The 21,054-nt window shown below is 43.6% G+C and overlaps 1 protein-coding gene across 8 annotated transcripts in view; it reads right to left on the reverse strand.

Annotated features, from left to right (window-relative positions):
- Positions 1-2,008: 2,008 nt before the first annotated feature.
- L1CAM (L1 cell adhesion molecule) overlaps positions 2,009-21,054 on the reverse strand; it is a 113,822-nt gene continuing 94,776 nt past the window's right edge. For 3 of the 8 annotated variants that reach the window (XM_078386560.1, XM_078386563.1, XM_078386559.1), the window contains 7 exons: positions 20,628-20,813; positions 15,825-15,947; positions 14,744-14,908; positions 11,824-11,952; positions 10,081-10,153; positions 6,528-6,539; positions 2,009-4,002 (listed from right to left, as the gene is read on the reverse strand). In XM_078386560.1, the coding sequence (XP_078242686.1) occupies positions 3,774-4,002; positions 6,528-6,539; positions 10,081-10,153; positions 11,824-11,952; positions 14,744-14,908; positions 15,825-15,947; positions 20,628-20,813 (917 nt within the window). In that variant the 3' untranslated portion in view covers positions 2,009-3,773. The remainder of the gene's footprint in view (positions 4,003-6,527; positions 6,540-10,080; positions 10,154-11,823; positions 11,953-14,743; positions 14,909-15,824; positions 15,948-20,627; positions 20,814-21,054) is intronic. The other 5 variants (XM_078386562.1, XM_078386565.1, XM_078386564.1 and 2 more) reach the window with 5 other exon arrangements.

The following is a 21,054-nucleotide window of genomic DNA, read 5'->3' on the forward strand; positions in this document are numbered from 1 at the left end:
GGCCACCTCCACCGAATGAAGTTGCTGAAACATCTCCCAGGAGAACTTGTTCGACCCAGTGTTTTCTCACCTTAGCACTCCAGATGTTTATGGAGAGCTCCCAGAAGCCCTAGCTGGCCTAGACAATGGGTGAAATTTCTGGAAGCAACAAGACAACAATCCCAGGTGACCTATACAGCTTGTAGGAGAATATGTTTGGTGGAAACTGGGCAGCCTTTTGATCAGGTTGCACTTTCAGGCAAAGCTTCTGTCATGTTCTACTGAAGAAGAGCAGTTCAATGTGACTGTTGGCTTTGTGTAGGACTCACAGGAGTATCTCTCTTCAGGTGGCAAGACGAGGCTGTGTTAAGACTTTTTTTCCTCATTGGCAGAACTACCAATCAGGTAGGGAATGCTCTATGGGATTTGTAGTCCACTTGGGGGGGGGGCAGCCAGATTGGGGAAGGCCATTTCAAAGTGACACAGACAACATTGTTGAATGTGTCACTTTGAAATGGCCTTCAAAGGCATCAGTGGTGGCAACCAATATTATTATTTATAATAATTATTATTTATTTATTTAATTTATATCCCACCCATTTGGACCGAAGTCTACTCTGGGCGGCTAACAACGGTATTAAAATAAAACAAAACAACAATATGCCATTCTCCAGAAGCCCCATTGCTTATTAGAGGCATGTGGATTTTTTTGTGATTACAAATCCCATAAATTCCCCAGGCCTAAAGAATTCTGAGTGGCATAGTCCAAAACTGCACACCTCTTGTTTATTTTAAAGTTGATGATTTCATTAATATAATACTTGCTTAATTCTTTTTTAAATTATTTGTACACTTACTTTTTTAGCTTTTAAATATTGTCTTTTTAATTATTTAAGTCACCTCTGGGTCCTTTTTAGGGATAAAAGGAAGACAGAAATATTTCAAATAAATAAACCATTTAGTAATACTAACTGAAAAAAATTAAACATGTTCAAGCTTTTAAACAGCAGCAACAACAAATTAAGTGCTCCACTTCTAACATTTAACACCGGTGAAATCATTTCAGACTCACCATTCCAAACTGTAGTGTGGTCCTGCCCCCACCCTGACTATGATTTCCATTCCCAGTCCATCTCTTTAGAGAGGAATGTCATATTCTAGGCTTTCCTCTGCTCAGAGCAAAGTCCTTTCACTGACTTGCAAGGAGTGTGTTGCTGTTCTGTGCCATCAAGTCAGAAGAAATTTATAGCGACCCTAACAGGGCTTTCAAAGTAAATGAGATGTTTAAGGAGTGGTTTTACCAGTTCCACGCCCCCAGTGAGCTTCCATGGCTGAGCAGGGATTTGAACCCAGGCCTCCTGAGACCTAGGCCATCACTCTATCCACTACACCATGCTGGGAACCAAGGGGTGCATCATCAGAGACAAAATGAGCTGTCTTTCTTCCTTTGGCAGCCATCTCAGCCGGGAGGGGCAAGGGACCTTGTGAAAAGAGAGAGAGAGAACCTGGAAAAAAAAATCAGCACTCTCCATTTCTCCGTCCCACTTTGTATGGCCTGCCTTGTTGAGCAGGGTCTCATGAAAAGTCTTTTTTTTAACCTAGGGGTGCCAGAGACTGACTGATCATGGGGGCCTGCTAGAGCTGCTGTTCCTCTATATTATATGGCGTTTCAAAGTCCAGAAGCTGAGGGGTTGTCAAAAGGAAGCCTGATGTCATTTTTGGGGGGGGGGCAGGTTGTGACTGCCTACAGATGCTCCTATGAGAAACCCAGGTAAAAGAAGCCCCCCACCCCCACCCCCCATCCTATTTCCCCATCATAACACCAAGCACGCTCCAATGTCAGCATTTATTTACCATTTTATAATTCTGTTTATATATACATATATATATATATAAAAGTCATCGAGAGAGAAAAGTAGATAGCAACAGACCTGACGAAAGAGAAGAATACATAGGGCAGGAAGGCTTGGTGGGGGCAGAAGGGATGGCATCACATGTCAGGGGAGAGAGAACGTTCTTAAAATGTGGGTTTTTTTTCTTACTTTTTTTTTTTACTTCCAAGCCACCTAAATAGACCAACTAGAAGACTTCAAAACACCAGTCCTAAGACATCTAAAACAAACTCGAGCACAAGGGTTTGAAATATTTACAGACCAGGGAAAAGGCAGGGTTTATTTTGTGTAGGGTTGCTTAAAACATTGGAGTACTTTTATTGTCCTTTTTTAATTATTTCCAAAAAACATTTTTATGCAAAAAAAGCAAGGATTTATTGAATCCCTGACAAGCAAGAGAGGGAGGGAAAAAGTTACATCAGACAGAAGTGGAGACGGGGTGGGATTTGATTCAGTGAACAAGAGGCCACTTTCGAAAGACAGAACATGTCGCAAGGCAGCTGTGTGAGATGCATTCAAGAAGCAGGGAAGTTCTTGGACGTGGTATCTGTTTGTGGGAAGGGTAGGAATGAGGAACCGGGAAAGACGGTGTTTCGTGAAATGGCGAGGGTTTGCTCCCCTGGAAGGAACACGTTTTGGTCATCAGAAGAAAGAAACATAAATGAACATGGCACCCAAAGACAAAATGAGAGAGACAGAGGAAGGGAGGGAATCTTAAGAGGGGAAATTCAGCACCAGAAGGCAAGGTTTTCAAACAGTGTTCCAGGGCACCATGGAGTCTCTTGGGGAATTTATCAGAGGTTCTTGAGGGAGCAACAGCGGGGAAGTTTTTTTTTTCTGAAGTACTCACTTGCATACCACTAGCAACCTTCCTCTGCAACCCAGAGCTACAGAGGACTGTTCTAGTGTACACACAGTTCACAAGCAGGGATGATGACAAGACCCAGCCGAGACCCCACATGTAACTGAGTAGGGCCCTAAAATATATTCCAGCATCCTCAGCAATGCAGGACAAGCAAGAGCGCCTGAGTAAACAAGCTGACTTGCCAGGAAAGGAGTGACAGAGCAACAGAGTGGGGCTGAGAAGAGTCAACACAAGCACACGGTGCTTCTACACGGGTAGAAATGGTAGGTGGCCTCCCGTCGGCTTAATCCTTGAGAAGTGGGCGAATGCTAGAATGAATCAAAATCCCAAATTCTGTCAGCTTTTCAGCCCACGGACACTTACTCCCTGTCCAGAATGAAGGGCCAAGTGCACCGATGACTCTCCGTCCTGTCACTTAACCCACCTTCCTTTCTCAAGAGGCAAGGAGAAGACCTGGCTCCCAGCCCTTATTCTTCCGCCCATTGATTCCCATTGGAGTCGAGATGGGACTTCGCAGCACCAGCAGACACCCTCTTGCTAAACATGGACAGATTTTAAAAAAAACCCCAACAATTCCGAGACTTGAGGAGTTGGGCAGGGGGGTCATCAGTTCTTTTGGCAATTTGGAACCCAAAGCCCCTCCTGTTGATTCCCCATTTGCATCTCAATAAGCCCACCCCTTGGATCTTGTTATTCCTTCTTTCCCTCCCTTCCCACCACACATACAGACACACATAATCTGGCTGAAGGATAACTGGTTTTTGTGGGGAGGAGACAGACTTGCTCAGGGCTGGGTGGATAATTTTGGGAATCCCCTCATTTTCTAACCCTCCTTGATTGTGTGAATGGGGGAGGGTCAGTTAGTAAACAAAATGGGGGAAATTCCCCCAATTACCATTTTCTGTGTAAAGGAGAGAGATTAATTTCTTTGTTTCTTTCCCTTGGGGAGGAGGGGATTATCCCTATGACCTCCCCCTAGTCATCCACAGGGAAATCCTCTTCCCCCAGGGATTGATCCTTTGGGGAAATGCCCCTTTTTACTCCAGGGCAGTGACAACGTTGGTGGGGCTGGTAGCCCCTGAGCTATCATTTCCACCTCCTTCCTTGCCCTTCTGCCCGCTGTACTGCCCGATGAAGGAGCCGTCCTCATTGAACTGAACATCCACGCTGCCCCCATAGTCTGCCAAGCTGTCGTCACTCCCCAGGGCCTTGATGTCGCCGTTCAGGGAGGGCTGGCTGCTTGTGAAGGGCTTCTCCTCATTGTCACTGAGGGGGAGAAAAGACTGTGGTGAGAAGAGGAAAGAGACTCCAATCCTCAAGAGAGAAGGCAGCACCAAAGATCCAATCCATGCATTCTTGAGGGGATTCACATAAACTGGGAATGAGTGCAAGGGAAGCTGCATCCTTCTCTATGGATGATCAGAGACGGTTCCCAATTGACAGTTTAACCCCAAATGACCCCACAGAACCTGGGAAGTTGTTTTGAAAAAGCAATTGGATACAACTAGAGTGCCACCCCCCCAAAGTGATTAAACACCAGTATAATTACTTACTTTCCTTTGTCTGAAAAGTAACTACAATGTCTATTTTCAGTTATTCTTTAAAAAGATGCTGGCCTGTGCCAGAAATCATGCTCTTTTCCCATCCACATCATTATTGTCTCATCACCCCCATGAGCCAGCCCATAGACTATGATGCCATCCGGCAGAAGTAGGGAGGCAACTGTCATCAAAGGAACACATGACTATCTAGGAAAGATGGCCAGCTGCCCAAGTGTGCACACGGGCCTGTGGATATGTGAGGCTGGGAATGTTGGACGCCATCTTGGGTCCCTGTACGATCCATTCTTGCACATCTCTGGAGGTCCCTTTCTATTGTGCCTAGCAAAGAGGGGAGCATGCAGACTACAGCATGTTGGGCAAGCCTCTCTTCAGTGCCTTCCACTGGGAGGGCTGGGAACCCCCATGACAAGACCAAGAAGGGGTGGGCTGAGAGGGCATAAGCCTGTATGCTGAGCGAAGACCTGTCAAGATGAAAACAGGAAGGGGGGGGGAAGTAATTCTGGGAAAGGAGAGGCTGTTGCCTAGTTCCAAGCAAGGACAAACTTGAGGAAAGAAAAAAATGAGAACAGGAAGTCAGGTCATGCACGGCCACTAGTTTGGTCTCTTTTCCCCTGGTCTTTACACATTCACACATGTACCCTCTCTCCCCCTTGCGTGCAGCAGCTTCATTTCTTCCTATGGTTTAGGCAAAGCACACAGGAGGAGGCAGGAAGGGGATTTCTCCCTATTTTCCCTTCAAAAGGAAAGTGAGGTGAAATCCCTTTCCCTTTAAAGGGAAAGATCAGTCTAGATAGAAAATCATGACAAACAGGTTTGTTTAAAGTGTGGTGTGGTCAATCCTTGCATGTAGATGCAAGGATTGCCCCAATGACACACTTCAAAGCAACTCTGTTTAGTATGATTTAGACCAAGGCAAGATAACTTGGCCATCTAGTTCCACCCTTAAGATTTAAAAGCCGCGAAACTGAATGGATGCTGTGGCAGAGGTGTATAAGCAATAGAAAAATACAGTTTCTAGTGGTAGCTCTCTGTTCCCTTTTTTTCTATGGGTTTTTTTTTTCCTTAGGAGGCTACAAAAAAGACTTGGGGAACGACACGCAACCTGCAGGCCACACTTTGCCCATCCTGGCCTAAAAGATTATGCATCTGCTTTGAATAAATTGCATTTTCATGCATGCTTACCCAGAAGTAAGGATGCATAAAATGTTCAGTGGGCTGTACTTGAATGTGCATAGGACTGTGTTGCAAAGTACTGCACAATCACAGAATTGTAAATTTGGAAGGGAGTCCAAGGGATGTCTAGGCTTGCCCCTTGCTGGTGGAAGAAAATGCTATTAATCTGAAGTTACATAGTGTAAGATGGTGTCTATGCAGTGGGATCTCTGCTATCAGGCAAGCTAAGAAGGTGGCAGATTTGGAATACTATTAGACATTTCAGAAGAGGGGACCTGATCATTCACAGAGCACACTCTTCCTAAGAACATTTTGTATTGTTTCTGGGCATTGCAGAACCTCCTGATGGGTTGTGCCCTCATTTAATTTGAATGGAGTTGGGGAGTGATCCTGCCTTAAGGATCTCGGTGGTGTAAACCATCCCTAGCTGGGACAAGTAGAGGTCAGAGTCTTGCATTCATTTTTTTATTATTATTCAGTCAACACAGGGTGACCTTGCTGTTTTCCATATTCAGAATTATGCTTATTGCTTTTTGCTTATTTGATTTGGCTTTTTTGCAGTATATGTCAGTACTTGAAGCTCTTCATTTAATTTTGTTTTATGTATATGGCTTGATGCTGTAACAATAAAGTGTGTGTACATATTCAGAATATCTATGCATACTCTTACAGCGATAGCTGGCATCTACCATTTCAGGGGAGAGCTACTCTTTTCTTTTTTAAAAACCCACAATTTTAAAAAGTTGTGAAAATGAAGAGCGCCTTTTAGTCTGGAACACACCACTCACCACTGTCATTCAGGCAAGGCCAGGAGCATTTAGAAATGCATCTCAGTTCTATCTTTAGCACATTTTCCCATTCAAGTTAGAAAGGGGAGGGGAACCAAAAATGTGTTTAAAGCTCACTTGGCAAAAGACCCTCACCTTCTCCATGATGTGTTAAGGACAGTGGGGAAAAAATGAAAGAGAAAAGGGCAAGAAGGTGGGTGTCCTGGCCCTTCCAGTCCCGCCCCCTCCCTGCATCCTCAGTCCCAGAATATTTCTCTTTTCCTCTTACCTCTCCAGAGATCTGCATGAGTGAAGCAAGCATTGGGATGAAAAAAGAGGGGAAAAGAAAGGAAGAACTAACATGAGTCTTTTGGGGTGGACAGCAGGGGGTAAAAGGCAGAAACGCATGCAGCAACGGAGCTAAGCAGGGGAAGCCTTCGGAGTACCGCTTGGGGTCCCCCCCCCCCCCCGTTCTGATAGCCTCTCACCCTCTGGCTGTTAGCCAACCTTTTCAAAAACTCCTCACCTCCTCCCTTGGCCTACTGGTTCTTTGCCCACCCAGCCTCAAACACTGCTGCAGGTTACCAATTCTGTAGAAATGGATAGTTCACAATTCATAGCAGCTAAATGTGAATGCATAAGCTCCATTGGCTTCCCAGGGGAAGAGTGCCATCAACGTCCTGTGACACTGTTAGAGCCCCTCAAATGTATTTAACTCACATCGTTGCCCACCGTGCTTCTCCCCAGCATCAACCCTCGGTTGACAGGTGAGTGTGCTATGCACAAGGATTTATAAAAGAGCCCCCCCCCACTACCACTTTTGTCACAGTTATTGTCTCCACTGGATCTAGTTCCACTTCACTCGCTGAGCCTATGACTGGACAGTCAATGCTGGGGGGGGGGGGAGAAAAAGGTATCCACAAAAAGGCAATCCAAAGTATCTGCCTAAGAAAAAATTACATATTGCAGTCTTTCTAAATTGTGCGGATTAAGCAAATTGGCAAGAAAGCCATGAGTTACAGGCAGCTTGCCTGTAACTGTGGTACTTCAAGTGGTCATCTGTGAATCTGCACGCATGGGTACTTCCTGTGCTGTTGGGAATATTCTTGAGCCTTGCCCTTCCCTCTTGGCTAATATACTGCTCCATCCTATGGTTGTTCCTCAGATCCCTCCATCCAATGCCACAACACAACTGCAAGACAATCAGAGGGGAGGTTGGGTGGGTTGTACGAACTCACAGATGACCACTCAAAGAACCCAGTCTTTCTTCTTTGTGGTCTCTGTGATTTACACATATGGGTGACTTCCAAGCTGCTGCTATGTCAGTTTACCAGCTGGTGGGAAGATAGGACAGCACAACCAAACAATGCATCCAATTGAGCTCTAACATTCAACCTGTCATGCTTAACAAAAGTCATAGGCTAGGACCACGTTGCAGCCCTGCAAATGTCCTGTAATTGAGTCCCCTTTAAAAAAAGACTATTGATGCTGCCACATCCTATGTGGACCATCCCTTGAAGTAACTTGGCAAGGACATTTAGCTAACTCATATGATTATGAGATTGCCCCCCCCTCTCTCATGTTCTTCCATTGACTCCTTTGTGGACAAATACCACATATGTCAATATCCTTTGACTTAGTTGGAACTAGTTCAGCACTTTTCGAGCTCCATTTCACCTGATTCAAGTTCAACTTCTTGTCCTTCTGCTTTAAAACTGATTGGTCTTTCCTTGATTTCAAAGTAGCAGATCAATCCGGAGATTGTTGCTTGGAATCAGACATGTCTGAACTGACTGTGGACTTGTTTCTGTTTTTTCTGAATACTTGATAAAGAGTCAACTCTGAAAATGATGATAGAGATCAACTTCTTTTCAGTGTTGATGCTGGGGAAGCATAGTTTGATACCAAAGGTTTTCTCAATACTGACATTTTTTTATTTTGATTATTTCTGACGCTATCACTGAAGGAGACTTAAATCTCAACATTTGCTTAAATAGGCTTTGAAACATCTCTCTAGTCCATCTGCCATCATACTGGGTCATTGGAGCTTATCAATTTGCACCCACATGGAAAGGTAGCAGGGCTAAGAAAGGTTATGGGGGACCCATTGGTCTACCCCCTTTAACTGAGCTCTCTCAAGGGTAATCCTGAAGATCTATCCTCCTTAGCTGAGCCTCTCTGTAGGGATGGCAACCTCGAGACTGATTTAAGTCAATGTCCAGAAGATTGAGGTCTGCTGGTTGTTGATTAATGCTGTGAATCAGTAATAGTCTTGTCCAATTCAGGTGAACTGGAAATGTGTCAACTTGTTGAAGAAGCTTAAGAGTCGCTTCTTTGTGATTTTTGTGGATCTTTTCTGGAAAGACCCACTTCATCCTCAGACACTGATTCCAAGCAAGCAATCTCTGTTATATCCTAAGGTAGGCATCAGTATTGAGGTGAGCACTACTTGTCCTTTTTAAAAATCTTTTTAAACTTTGAGGATTCTGAAGCAGGCACCTTCTCCCTTTTCTTTGATATCAAAGAAGTTGGTATCAATGACTTGGAAGCATCTGGCTGAGACTGCAGTAAGTCTTCCTTAGATATTAATTCTGGGACCTCAGTATGAGGTTTCTCTGGGGTTGCATCAGCAGATTTACAGTAGATTGTTGACTTTCCTGGTCATCCAACTGTACTGTCTCCATTATTATGTTTTTTTGATAAAGTTCTACAAATAGACAAGGTCAGTACTGAAGTTGAGAACTGCTCCTTTGGGATGAAATCAGTGGCCTTAAACAACTGCTTCCCACAAGCAGAATATTAGCCTTGACTGCCCAATGTTAAGTGCCACCTTCCTGAAGCTTATTTGCAGATTTTACAGCGATGAGTTTGATGGCCTTTCCCCAGGCAGTAGAGACACTTCCTGTGGCCATCGGATAATGTTATCTTGCTTCTGCACGGCACACAGTGCATGAGCAGGCCTTAAAGGATATAACCTTTGATGATGTCTAACTATTGTTTTGAAAAATGAAAACAAAGGATGAAAAAAGTTAGTGGAGGTAAATTATATAGGTAAGTTACAAAAGAACTAACTCTCTAGGAAGGAATAACTATTTTAAAGAGAGAAATACTCTTTCTGAAGATGCTGCCTGGTCAGTGGTTAGAAGGAACTGAGGAATGACCATTGGGTGGGGCAGTATATTAGCTTAGCTGGACGGGCAAAGTGTTTGAGTGTTCCTGAAAACATCTGTCCAGGTGCAGAAATACCTATGTGTGTGAATCACAGAGACCACAAAGAAAAACTTACATTCTTTTTGGGGGAAAAAGCGAATAAAGACAAAGAAAAGGTTGAGATTCTTTTAAAAAAATTAAAATGAAAAAAGAATTCTCTGGTTTTCCTGATTTCTAAAAAAATGACACTTGTATGCCTTCCAAAATCTGATTATTCAATCTTCAGACCTATCCTGGATGCTAAACCCTGCAAGACACTATGAGAATCTGCAGAAGACGGGGGGGAGGGGCACCAAAAGCATGCTTTTTTAGCCCTCCGAAGTCTACCTTGAGAACGGGGCCCTAGTTAATCAGATAACTATGAGAATGAGCACTTGCTCATATTCTAGATATGGGAATAGTATCCTGGAGTCCAGATCACTGGCCTTTGTCATGTTATATATGTATAGACTTATACAGAGATACAGATGTGCACATGTGTACAGAGCTGTGTATAAACACCCTTCATGATGCTTTTTATTAGTGGATCTTTTACTGGGGTTATTCCTTGGGGAAGGAATCTCTTCCACGCTCCCCTCCCTAGCCCAGCCTTGCTCACTTTGGAGAGGCATTGCCACATCTTTGCTTTATACCTGTATTCGCCGAAGGTTTCGTCTTTCATGGGCCTGGCCTCTGAATCCACCTGGGTGTCTTCTTTGTCTTTCACTAGAACAGAAAGTAACACAGGCAAAATGAGGTGAAAGCGCTGGTGGGCAGGGACCGTCCAAAGCAGAGGGCTGGAAGCAGGGGGCTGCAGAGCCTAATCTGGGTCCTCCAGAAGGTGGCCAGTATGGAAGACCAGAGAAGAGTTGTACAGGCTTCCCTTTTAAAGGGCTATACATCTCCTCTCCTTCACGGAAGTGTTGAGGTTAAGGAGCTGCTCCACACCTCTTGGGACCCAAGACGTTTTCCAGTCCACTATGAAGGAGAAGTTGGAGAAGTGCCACAGTTTTCAGAGAGCTGAAGACTGAGTCCCATAAATGCCCACAGGGATGGGGGTCATGTGGCCCTCCAGATGTATCAGTAGCTACTAATGGCGATGGGTGTGCATGTTCACACCAGTACCAGAGAGAGTAAGCCTCTGTATACCATCTCTTGGAGCACAGGCAGTGGGATGCTGTTGCGTTTCTGTCCTGCTTTGAGCTTCCCGTGGACATCACATTGGAAACTGTGCAAACGGAGTGCTGGGACGGATAAGCTGTTGGTCTGAGCCAGCATGGCTTTTATATTCCTATATTGTTAGCGCACAATTCATATGATCCCCAGCCCCAGCCTATACTGCTCACAGCTGATGGGAATTGCAGTCCATCAACATCTGGAGGAGCACACATTCCCCCACCTGCCTATACATTTGCTTCTTTTGACCCACTGTCATCCAAAGACAAACCAAGGTTGGCTTTTATTTTTGGAGGGTTTTTAAAAAAAAAACTACCAAAAAAAAAACCCTGCCTACTGTACTGTACAGTGTCTCCTTATATTACTTCCAGTTCTTTACAAAAATCGTAATTCTCAAGTTTGGGGCTCCAAATGCTCTCAGAACAGTAACAGAATAATAAGAGTTCATTGGCCATACATGAAAGCAAGCCAGTCTATAGATCAGTGGTTTCCAACTTGGCCCCAATAGTTTTATCAACGACGAGTCCCAGAGTGCCAGCTATAGCTTCTGGGAGTTTTTTTTGAAGGATATCTTGGGCCCCAGGTTTGGGACCCCCTCCCCCCTTTTTTTTAGACCTCTTCGCTTCTCTGCAAGTAACCCTGGGAGTTGTAGTTTTGGGAGCACAGTGATAACCTGATAGAGCAGTGGTCCCCAACCTTGGGCCTCCAGATGTCCTTGGACTTCAACTCCCAGAAATCCTGGCCAGCAGAGGTGGTGGTGAAGGCTTCTGGGAGTCGTAGTCAAAGAACATCTGGAGGCCCAAGGTTGGGGACCACTGTGATAGAGGAGCTCTTACTAACCACACCTCTCAGCTGACCTTGAAGGAAGCAATAACTATTAAGCCAATTATATCCTGACCTGGAATTAGTCTTCCCATCAGCCTTTAGGCCCAGCCCAACCCAGCCGAGCAGTTAAGCCATAGACCAGAGCTTGGGATGCGAGGGGGGTCCAGCTGTGGCCTCCACTAGGTGGAACTTCACCAGCTCCCCCATCTCTCAGGCTCAGCCGCTTCTTCAGTAAAATGGGAACGATAACAACCTACCTCACAGGATTGTTGTGAGGACGAACGGCACCAGGCACACTAACAAGCGCTATATAACTGATAAGTGATAATAGCCTGGGGGGAAGCCCACGGAGGGGTCTGCTGCGAGGTGCTAGGGTGGGGCTGGGGGCACCTCACCCGAGTACTTGCCGCCCTTGCTGCGCTTGATGAAGCAAAGAAGCACCAGCACAAGGATGACGAGGACGATGGCACTCACAAAGCCGATGAACCAACCTTCTGCAACCAAGCTCTTCTGACTCTCACTAACTGAGGAGGGGGGAAAGACAGAGAGAGAGAGAGAGAGAGAGAGAGAGAGAGAGATGGAACTAAGAATTTTTAGGAGGGAGCAGAACTCTCAGATGCGAAAGGACCAAATGCCCATCAGAAATAATGCACTATTCCAGCTGAAATCACATAAAGTCTTTCAGTGATTATTTCAGGAGGCCTCTGTGTCTAAGCAGTGAAATTTGCAAATGGCATCTGTGTTTCTGTCCAGAGAACCAATGAAAAGCAATAGCCAAGCAATATGGGGGGGTCAAACAGGTTGGAGGCTTCTCTTGGGATGGTGAAACTTTCTGTTTTTAAATAAATGCAGATGTGAGAAAATACTTGGCATTTCAGTCTCTTTCAGAAAAAAAACACACACTCAAAGTTCAGGGTTAGAACTCCTGAGACCTCGCTGGGGAGGAAACGGGTGCAAACGGTATAAAAGGTTGGATCTGAACTCAGTTTCCTATTTGCGTCTTACTTTTTAAAACAGTTCAAGAGCCATAATTCTCTGCACAGTATATAAAAGAATATTAAAATCACAAAATACAAGATGAAACAACAACAACACAAAGACAGAAACCAGTGTAAAATAAAGCCAAAGCAAAGAGAACAGCTATGGATAAATAATGGTGCTTAGTTCTAAAAGCACTAGAGCAATTTCAGAAAGGCCCAGGAAATTAGAAGGTCTTCATCTGGCTGCTCCATTAAAAAAAAAAAAAAAGTAAACCCTACAGACAGACAGAAATCAGGGCGAGGACCATGCTGTCACTGTCTTCTGCCTCCTTCTCTAAGGAACATGTGCCCCTACCTGCAATATGCCTTCCAGGGCAACTTACAATTAAGATGTAAGAACAGGCAGCTTAACAAATGAAATCATGCCCGCAAACCTATGAAATTCAGCTAGAAACATAAATCAATCACAGTAGCAGCATTATATTATTAACTGTGCAAGTCAAAATGAAACATAGCTAACATTTTTAGAGAACAGGATACTTTTCACCTTATGTCTAATCTAATTAAGCAGGCACCAGGCAGATGTGTCTGTATGATCCCTTCCTGCAGCTAAGAGGGAATGAAAAACAAGGTAATGTGCCACCATCAAATCAAGATTTTCCACTGAAATCTCTTCCCTTCACCATTGTATAAAAATTCACATATCCTGAGCCACCACAGATATGATATCTGTGTAGTATATATGTTTCTACTATATTCACACATAAATGCAAATTTAATTGCATTATGAAACAGCAACTATCTCTTGCCCTTTAATGGCAAAACAAAACAATGGCTCTCCGAATCATTTGCCAAGTTCTTCAAAATGTTTCACAATCGTCAGATCTCCCTGCCTTCTTCATCTTTTCCAAAGCCTAGACAGAAGCAACCTGTACGCTGTCTCCTCCCACGTCTCATTCTGAATCTTTGACATGTTTGGCACATCACAGCAAGTCATTCCACCCCTTTTAAAATGTCACATCAAATAACAACAGCCATAAATAATACATCTTACAACCCATTAAAATGCCCAAGAAACCAGGAGGAGACAGTGCTCAAATGATAAATATGAGAGGACAATAAAAACCAACATCTTTGAAAATATAGCTGATAGATTGCAAAGCACTAGCTATGAGATGGCTCCTCTAAAACACACACTTTTTCAGAAACGATTTGCAGGATCAGATCAATATAGACTTGAGAAGAGAACCTTTACTGGGGTATATAATGCATTCCAAAATTGCTGTGACAGATCTGATTTGACCTGGGTTTTCCTTCCATGAAAAAAAAAACATTGTGGCCTAATCTATCAAATTTCGAATACTGGTTCAGTCAGAAATGGGGAAGAAACAACCACATTCATACTTTCTGAACCAATATGTGAGCCAAAACACAGGCAGTCTCTTTGTATTCACACTTTTCTGCATGTTGCAATGTACCTCTTTGATTCAAAAAATGCATAGGTTAGCAAACTGTACATATAAAATGCATCTATTAGTGACAATAATGTACAAAATACATTAGATTAGATAAAACAGCTTGCAAACATGTAATCTTAAAGCAAAAAAATGCACATATTGGAAAGAAATGCTTGTGAAAATACTTTTAAATTTTCATGCAGACTTTGAAAAATCAGCAAGTGGGTGGGGAAACAAGAGAAATGGATTTAAGATTAGTACGCTAAGCAGTCAAAGTTTTGATAGATTCCTTGTTCTTAAATAAAGCTGGCCTTCCCCTCAATGTGTTTACTTCACAAAAAAACCACAATGCAGTCTATTTGCTGCCATTGTTTGAGATAAAGGCTACTTTTCATTCTGGCACTGATTTTAGTACAGTATGCTGTAATGGTCTATGACTGGGAACCCCGGAGACAGTCGTGCTCATAGAGACAAGCCTCCTGCCAGCAGCAATAGTTTCAGTTTGAGTTGATTCCTTTAACAGCCTTGCATCCTCCTCTATTATTCTTGGTGGTGGACCTCTGCTCATGCATCCTGGGTGCACCTGCTCAGAATGTGTACTGAGCCCTACGAACTGGAGAGAGGCAATAATGTAGGGCAGTGGTTCTCAGCTTTGGGTCCCCAGAGATTATCAGGCTCCCAGAAGCCTTCACCACTAGCTGTGCTGGTAAGATATCTGGGAGTTACCATCTGATTAACATTTGGGGACCCAAGGTTGGGAATTACTGATGTAGGATAACCTGATAGTCAGCCAATACCGAGTATGGCTAAAGTACAATAACATCTGAGCTCACCCAAAGACCAACGCTGTCTGAGTGGCGATCCACAAGATAACTTACCTGTGCCCCTAGTTTCCAGATCTGTCTCCCAGATGGTTTGAACTTCCCCAATACGGTGGTCTTTTGCAAGCCGAACCCGATATTGCTTGCCTGGCTGCAGGTCTGGAATGATGTATGAACCCTGGCTGGAAGTAGCCTTCCCTACATCGCGCCAGTCTTCTTTATCTAGTTGCAATAAAAGGAGAGAGCAAGAGGTACAGGGCTATGCTACATTTTCCATTTCCACTACCACCTTTACCACGGAGCTGGGTTTAAACCTGTCCAGCAGCCCACACCAAGGATGCTGAAGGCATTTCTATATACAGTATTCCCACCCCTCCTTCTGTCTAAAGAGTTTATATATAAACTTGTTTTTCAAGGTTAGACATTAAGGGAAGACATTCCTCCACCACCACCACCACCAGGTGAATGGTCCTACTACTGCTTGGGTGAGTGTCAAACCCATGTCTCTGGGGTACCTCCAAATGGCTATACCCCATTTCCCATGGCACCATCCTGTGGCAGTTTCTCACCTTTGGTTCCCCCATTCTAAAAGTCTAAAATGACCCTCCTCAGGCTCATTTTCTGCAATCAGAGGCTTCAAGCAAACCCATTTCCCACCAAACGGTCACTATTGCTTCATGGAGACAGCAGTTGTCCTCGTCTCAAGTGTCCAACTTTAACAATTTGCCTCCAAAGCGGGAGCTTGAACCCCAGAAAGGCGACTGTGGAGAACTCCACATTGTAGTTCTTCGAGTGGACCTCTGTGATTCACACATCCCGACCCGGCCTCCCCATCGCCACGGCCTTTCTTTTATGCAGCGGTTGACCTAACTGAAGGGAGAGCCCTGGCACCAATGTACATATATACCAGTGGAGAGGGGTCTGCACGAATGTATCTCTTTTTGCTACCACAGAAGCTCTAGAATATTCTGATGAGGCTCCGCACATGAGCGGATTACTCCTAGTGTGATTCACAGAGGCCCCGAAGAAGAAGAAGTAGATTTTCCCAAGCTCTGGGTCTGAGAACAATTGTAAGGTTAGGGTTATTCTCACCCACCCTCATAAAAGCTGAGCTAAATCACCACCTGCTTTCTCTTACCAGTCTTGCTCATAATATGAACTGCAACCTCCAGCTCTCGCTGGGTCTGACGCGGGATCCAGATGATGGTGGTGAAGTTCTCTCCTATCTCACCCAAGCTGATGTTCTCAAAGGACAGGCTCACTGGGCATGGAGGCAAAGGGGGAAAAGGAAGGTTTGTTATAAACACTTCTATCCCTTCCTTCAAGAACTATGTATGCAGTGTCTTGTTGCACAGACAGTGAAATGAATCTGATTTTGGCCATCAAGGACTTATTCAGAATCTATTGTATGTGCTCCTCATGGCATGTTTAAAGAAAAAAAAATACCAGCAGTTCCACTTTTAACTTCAAAAGAGCTCATCCTATAAAATTAGAAGAACTGATAAAATTAAAAGAATCAATGCCTTGAAGCAGGGAGTGAAGAACTGTGATTCTTCAGATGCTGTTGGATGCAAACATTCATCAGCCCTAGCTATCGCAGCCAATGGCAAGTGATTATAGGACTTATGGTCCTATAATATATGGTGGGCCATCCCACTCTCAAGACTCTCTAGACTAGACTCATAAAGAGAATATAGCTTAATAAGAAGCTGATGGCATATACTAAGATCCAGGTCTATAGAGTCTGTGTCCTCTGCACACTCCTGTACTGCAGTGAGTCCTGGACCCTTTGTGCACAACAGGAGAAAAGCTGAACACGTTCCGTATGCGTTGCCTCTGACAGATTTTTGGTATCACCTGGCAGGACAAAGTTCCAAATAGAGTAGTCCTAGAATAAGCTGGAATTGTTAGCATGTATATATTACTGAAACAGTGACATCTACGTTGGCTTGGGCATGTCGTGAAAATGGCTGACGATCAGATTCCAAAAGATCTCCTGTATGGAGAATTAGTGCAGGGAAAGCGCCCCAGAGGGAGACCACAGCTGCGATACAAGGATATCTGCAAGCGGGATCTGAAGGCCTTAGGAATGGACCTCAACAGATGGGAAACCCTGACATCTGAGCGTTCAGCCTGGATGCAGGCAGTGCATCATGGCCATTTTGAACAGACACTTGTTCAGCAGGCCAAGGCAAAAAGGCAGTCACAAAGCCTGCAAAATCAGGGAGCTGGACAGGGGACAGATTGTATTTGTCTTCAGTGTGGAAGGGATTGTCACTCTCGAATTGGCCTCCTCAGCCACACTAGATGCTGTTCCAAGTCCTCCATTCAGAGCACATTACCATAGTGTCTCGAGACTGAAGGATGCCTAATCTATCTAATTGCACTGTCAAATTATTCATTCAATCATTTGTTTATTTTAAATCCAACTTTTATTCCTAGAAGGGTATTGAAAGCAGCTTCCAATTCAATACAACAAATACAACCAAATTTTACCATGCACAAAATCATAAAAAACTGATAGTACAAATTAAAACTCTATCAATGAAACAAAAGACAGCCTCTAACCAGTTAAAAGCCCATACTGCAACAACCAAAATCAGTTCTCAAACACTGGTACAGTATGTGCTTCCTACTGAGGATGTATCAAATACAAATTTTCTTATGCTTCATGGGAAAAAAAGGGCAACCGCTGAAACCCTTTTTTCATCAGCAAATATATGCTGAATGAGAACTTCATACTCTGTGTTATGTTGAACAACATATAAGGTTTTCTATGCAACACCCCCAACACTTCTATCAGTTTTCCACAAGAGAAATGCTAAATATGAAAAAAAAAATGCACAAAAACTTCTTATAATCTTGGACAGCAGGGGACAAGGTTTTGAAATGTTTTCTTCTTGCTTCCAGGAATGAAATAAGCAAAGATTCAGATTCCTACACCAGGGTAAAAAATGTCTTTGTTTGGCAGTAATCAGAGACACCATAGAGAGAGCAGGCCTAACGTCTCTCGGGGAATTTTGAGAGCTTGGAAGCAGCTCCCAAGAAGGCGCTCCCTGTCTCATGAGCCCACCAACTGTGGTTCAGAGGATAGCAGGAGATCTCAAAGCCCAGGCAGGACTGTGTAGGAGAATCCCTTGCACAATTCTTACACTAGAACTTTCTCAGTATATGGGTTGTCTGAAGACAAGAGTAGGCGATATCTTCAATAGATCAATCAACCAATCAGCCAGCCAGCCAGCCAGCCAGCCAGCCAACCAACCAACCAACCAACCAACCAATCAGTCACAATTCTAAATGAGTGTTCAACTTCACATATGTCTTTGTCATGCCTGACACTACAAAGTTGGGTAAAAAAAACCAAAACACTACACAGACACACACACATGAAAACTCCCAAAACCATGACTATATGCCAGCTTCCCAATTAAGCTGATCACTTAACTCATCAGTTGTTAAATACTATATTTCAAATAATCAAATGGATTAGAACAATGAAAGCCAATGTAATCATCCACAAAAATAATTTGTTAATTGTGGTAGGGAAACAATTAAATTGGCTTTTCAAATATTGCAATCAATTATTGTAGTGAAGTCCTGTATAATTTTGAGCAATTCACCAAACTCTTTCATGCCTTTTATCGTAGAATACAAAAGTCACTCTATAATTACATTTTTTTAAAAAGAAAGAAATGAATAACAGGAATAAAGAGTAGCTGGATCCCATAGAACAGATATTATCCCCCTAGTTTCCTACAGCCAGCAAGACAACAGTTTTAGATGGTCCTAAAGCTTGGAAAGAGATGGGAAAGTAACTTTGTAAAAATAATTTGTTTCCATTTTTCAGTATACAGTACTGGCTTCTTAAACTACATTGTTACCATGAATTGTTTAAAAAATTGGTTGCCAAGCAGAGGGCAGGTTTATGCAATGGGAACGTTTGCATGAGTGACGTGATTGAGCATTACTGCACTCATGCACTCATCTTTGAATTTCGTGGCAGCTGTCACCCTCTGCAGTGATCACAAGAAAGTAAAATTTGTCACTGCCTCCGTATCTTCCCCTTCTATTTGCCAGTAGGTGATGGGACCAGTGGCCATGATCTTCCTTTTTTTGATGTTGAGCTTCAGACCGTTTTTTGCACTCTCCTCTTTCACTCTCATTAAGAGCTTAAGTCCTCCTCACTTTCTGCCATGCTTTTGCGTAGTCAGTGAAGCAGAAGTAGATGTTTTTTGGAACTCTCTGGCTTTCTCCATAATCCAGTGCATGTTAGCAATTTGGTCTCTAGTACCTCTTCCCCTTTGAAATCCAGCTTGTACTTCTGGGAGTTCTCAGTCCACATACTGCTGAAGCCTACCTTGGAGGATTTTGAGCATAACCTTGCTAGCGTGTGAAATAAGTGCAATTATATGGTAGTTAGAGCATTTTTTGGCACTGCCCTTCTTTGGGACTGGGATGTAGACTGATCTTTTCCAATCCTCTGACCACTGCTGAGTTTTCCATTGATGATTAAAAAAAGCACACCGGTCCTTTGACCGGTCACCCACCCAAGGTGGGTGACATGACCTTTAGCCTGGTTTGTTCTTTTTTGCACACCACACATAGAATGATTAAAGTGGTAGGGAAAACCCCGTCTCCAATTCTGCATTGGCTGTCTCTAGCAAGCATGTCATTGCTAGCACCACTCTGGCAGCCACTGATGATGATTGAATCCTCTGCAAGCTAGCAAAAATTTAATGCAACTTGCTAGGCACGTTGGACACCTTACTACTCCCTATACCACACCATGGCTGGAGTGCAATGTGTTCCAGCAAAAATAGTGCACATCTTTATCAAAAAGATGTTCTGCTCAGCAGAAACTCAGTAGGAAACTAGCAATCTTTTTAAAAGTTCATGGAAGACTAAAACAGAATAGGCCTTCCAAAGGTCTCCAAATGAAGGCGGAAGAAAAAACAAAACAGTTTTACATTTTGTATTCTCTCTTTGTCTCGTTCTCTTTCAAGCATTCTGCCTCCTGGGAGCATTTTCCACACTGAGACTTCTGGAGCAAGTTTTTCTCTTAAGTAGCTGTTCATTTATTCCACCCTAAGCTTTGGCGACTGCTAGCCCTCCTTGAACACACCTTATGTTAGCTTAAAATCAAGTCTGGAATACATCCAGCCTTTCCCACATTCAGACAGGCAGGCTGTTTTGCAGGAAAGCTTGTCTGAGTGTATGGATCTTCTAACAACCCTTAAGGAACTACTGTAGCGCATTAGAAAAACACCCAGGCGGCTTCCAGACCAAGGACTCCTCCTTATCCATCAACAGATATCTATGCAGTCTTCTGCCTTTTTTTTTTCATTAACAGATTTTCTGTGATGGGGGGGTGGATTGTATACAGAGCAATCAGCTGGAAAATATGCAAGCATCACAAAAAGAAGACAACATCCTCCAAACATACACAGACAAGTGCAATTCTACAAATGAGGTATATCAATTTCAAAAGAAAATGCTTGTCTTGACACAGCCAAGTTAATCTATGTCCCAGCCTGATTCTAATGAGCTAGTGCTTACACTGGTTGGGTGTGTTTCCATTCCTTCAATACCACAATACACCACTCAGTAACTAGAAGTCCAGATCTTCATATTTTCTCCATCACTACCAAGACTACAGGTGGAAATGTTCAACACTGTGTCCTTTAAACATCTCTCTGTGTTTGACCAATCAGTCTCCTTCTCTACTTTTCAGACGGAATCATGTGAAATGTGAAAACTCACATCACACAGTGTAGATCCACATATAACCTTCTTCATCTGCTGGCTTCACACCTGGTTTTGATTGCCCCTGCATGGCTGTTGATCATTAATCCGCTAAAACAGAAGTGCACTCAAACAAAAGAGATCGCCCCGCCCATTTGTGTCTCTCATAGCAAGGAAGTATTTGGAAAACTTCACTTACCTAACTCACGCATGGCATGTTCCTGCAGAATAAAAGGCTCTCCTTTCCCTGCGCTGGTTTCTGCCGACAAGTTGAAATTGTAGGGAGTGTAGGGGTCGAGACCAGTGAAGTTGAAGGTTAGCTGAGTGGGTGGGAAGCTAATGCTTTTGATGACATCCACTTCGGTCTGATTGGCAGTCTGGTTGGCTAGGTGCAAGAGGGTAGAGAGGGAGAGTGGTGAGTTTGTCGGAATGCAAGGCATGGAAATCGTACAGCAGCATGGGCAATATTCACACAAGCTACTACAGTTGAAATCTCCACACACACAAACTTTTATACAAGACTACAAAACTTTTGGAGGTAGAGGAACATGTTTTGCACCTTATCACCCAAGTACAAGCCCCATTGGACTAACGAGATTTACGTCAGAAGAAAGATGGAAAAAAGT

The sequence above is a fragment of the Pogona vitticeps genome, chromosome 2 (assembly GCF_051106095.1).
Source record: "Pogona vitticeps strain Pit_001003342236 chromosome 2, PviZW2.1, whole genome shotgun sequence".
Classification (NCBI taxonomy): domain Eukaryota; kingdom Metazoa; phylum Chordata; class Lepidosauria; order Squamata; family Agamidae; genus Pogona; species Pogona vitticeps.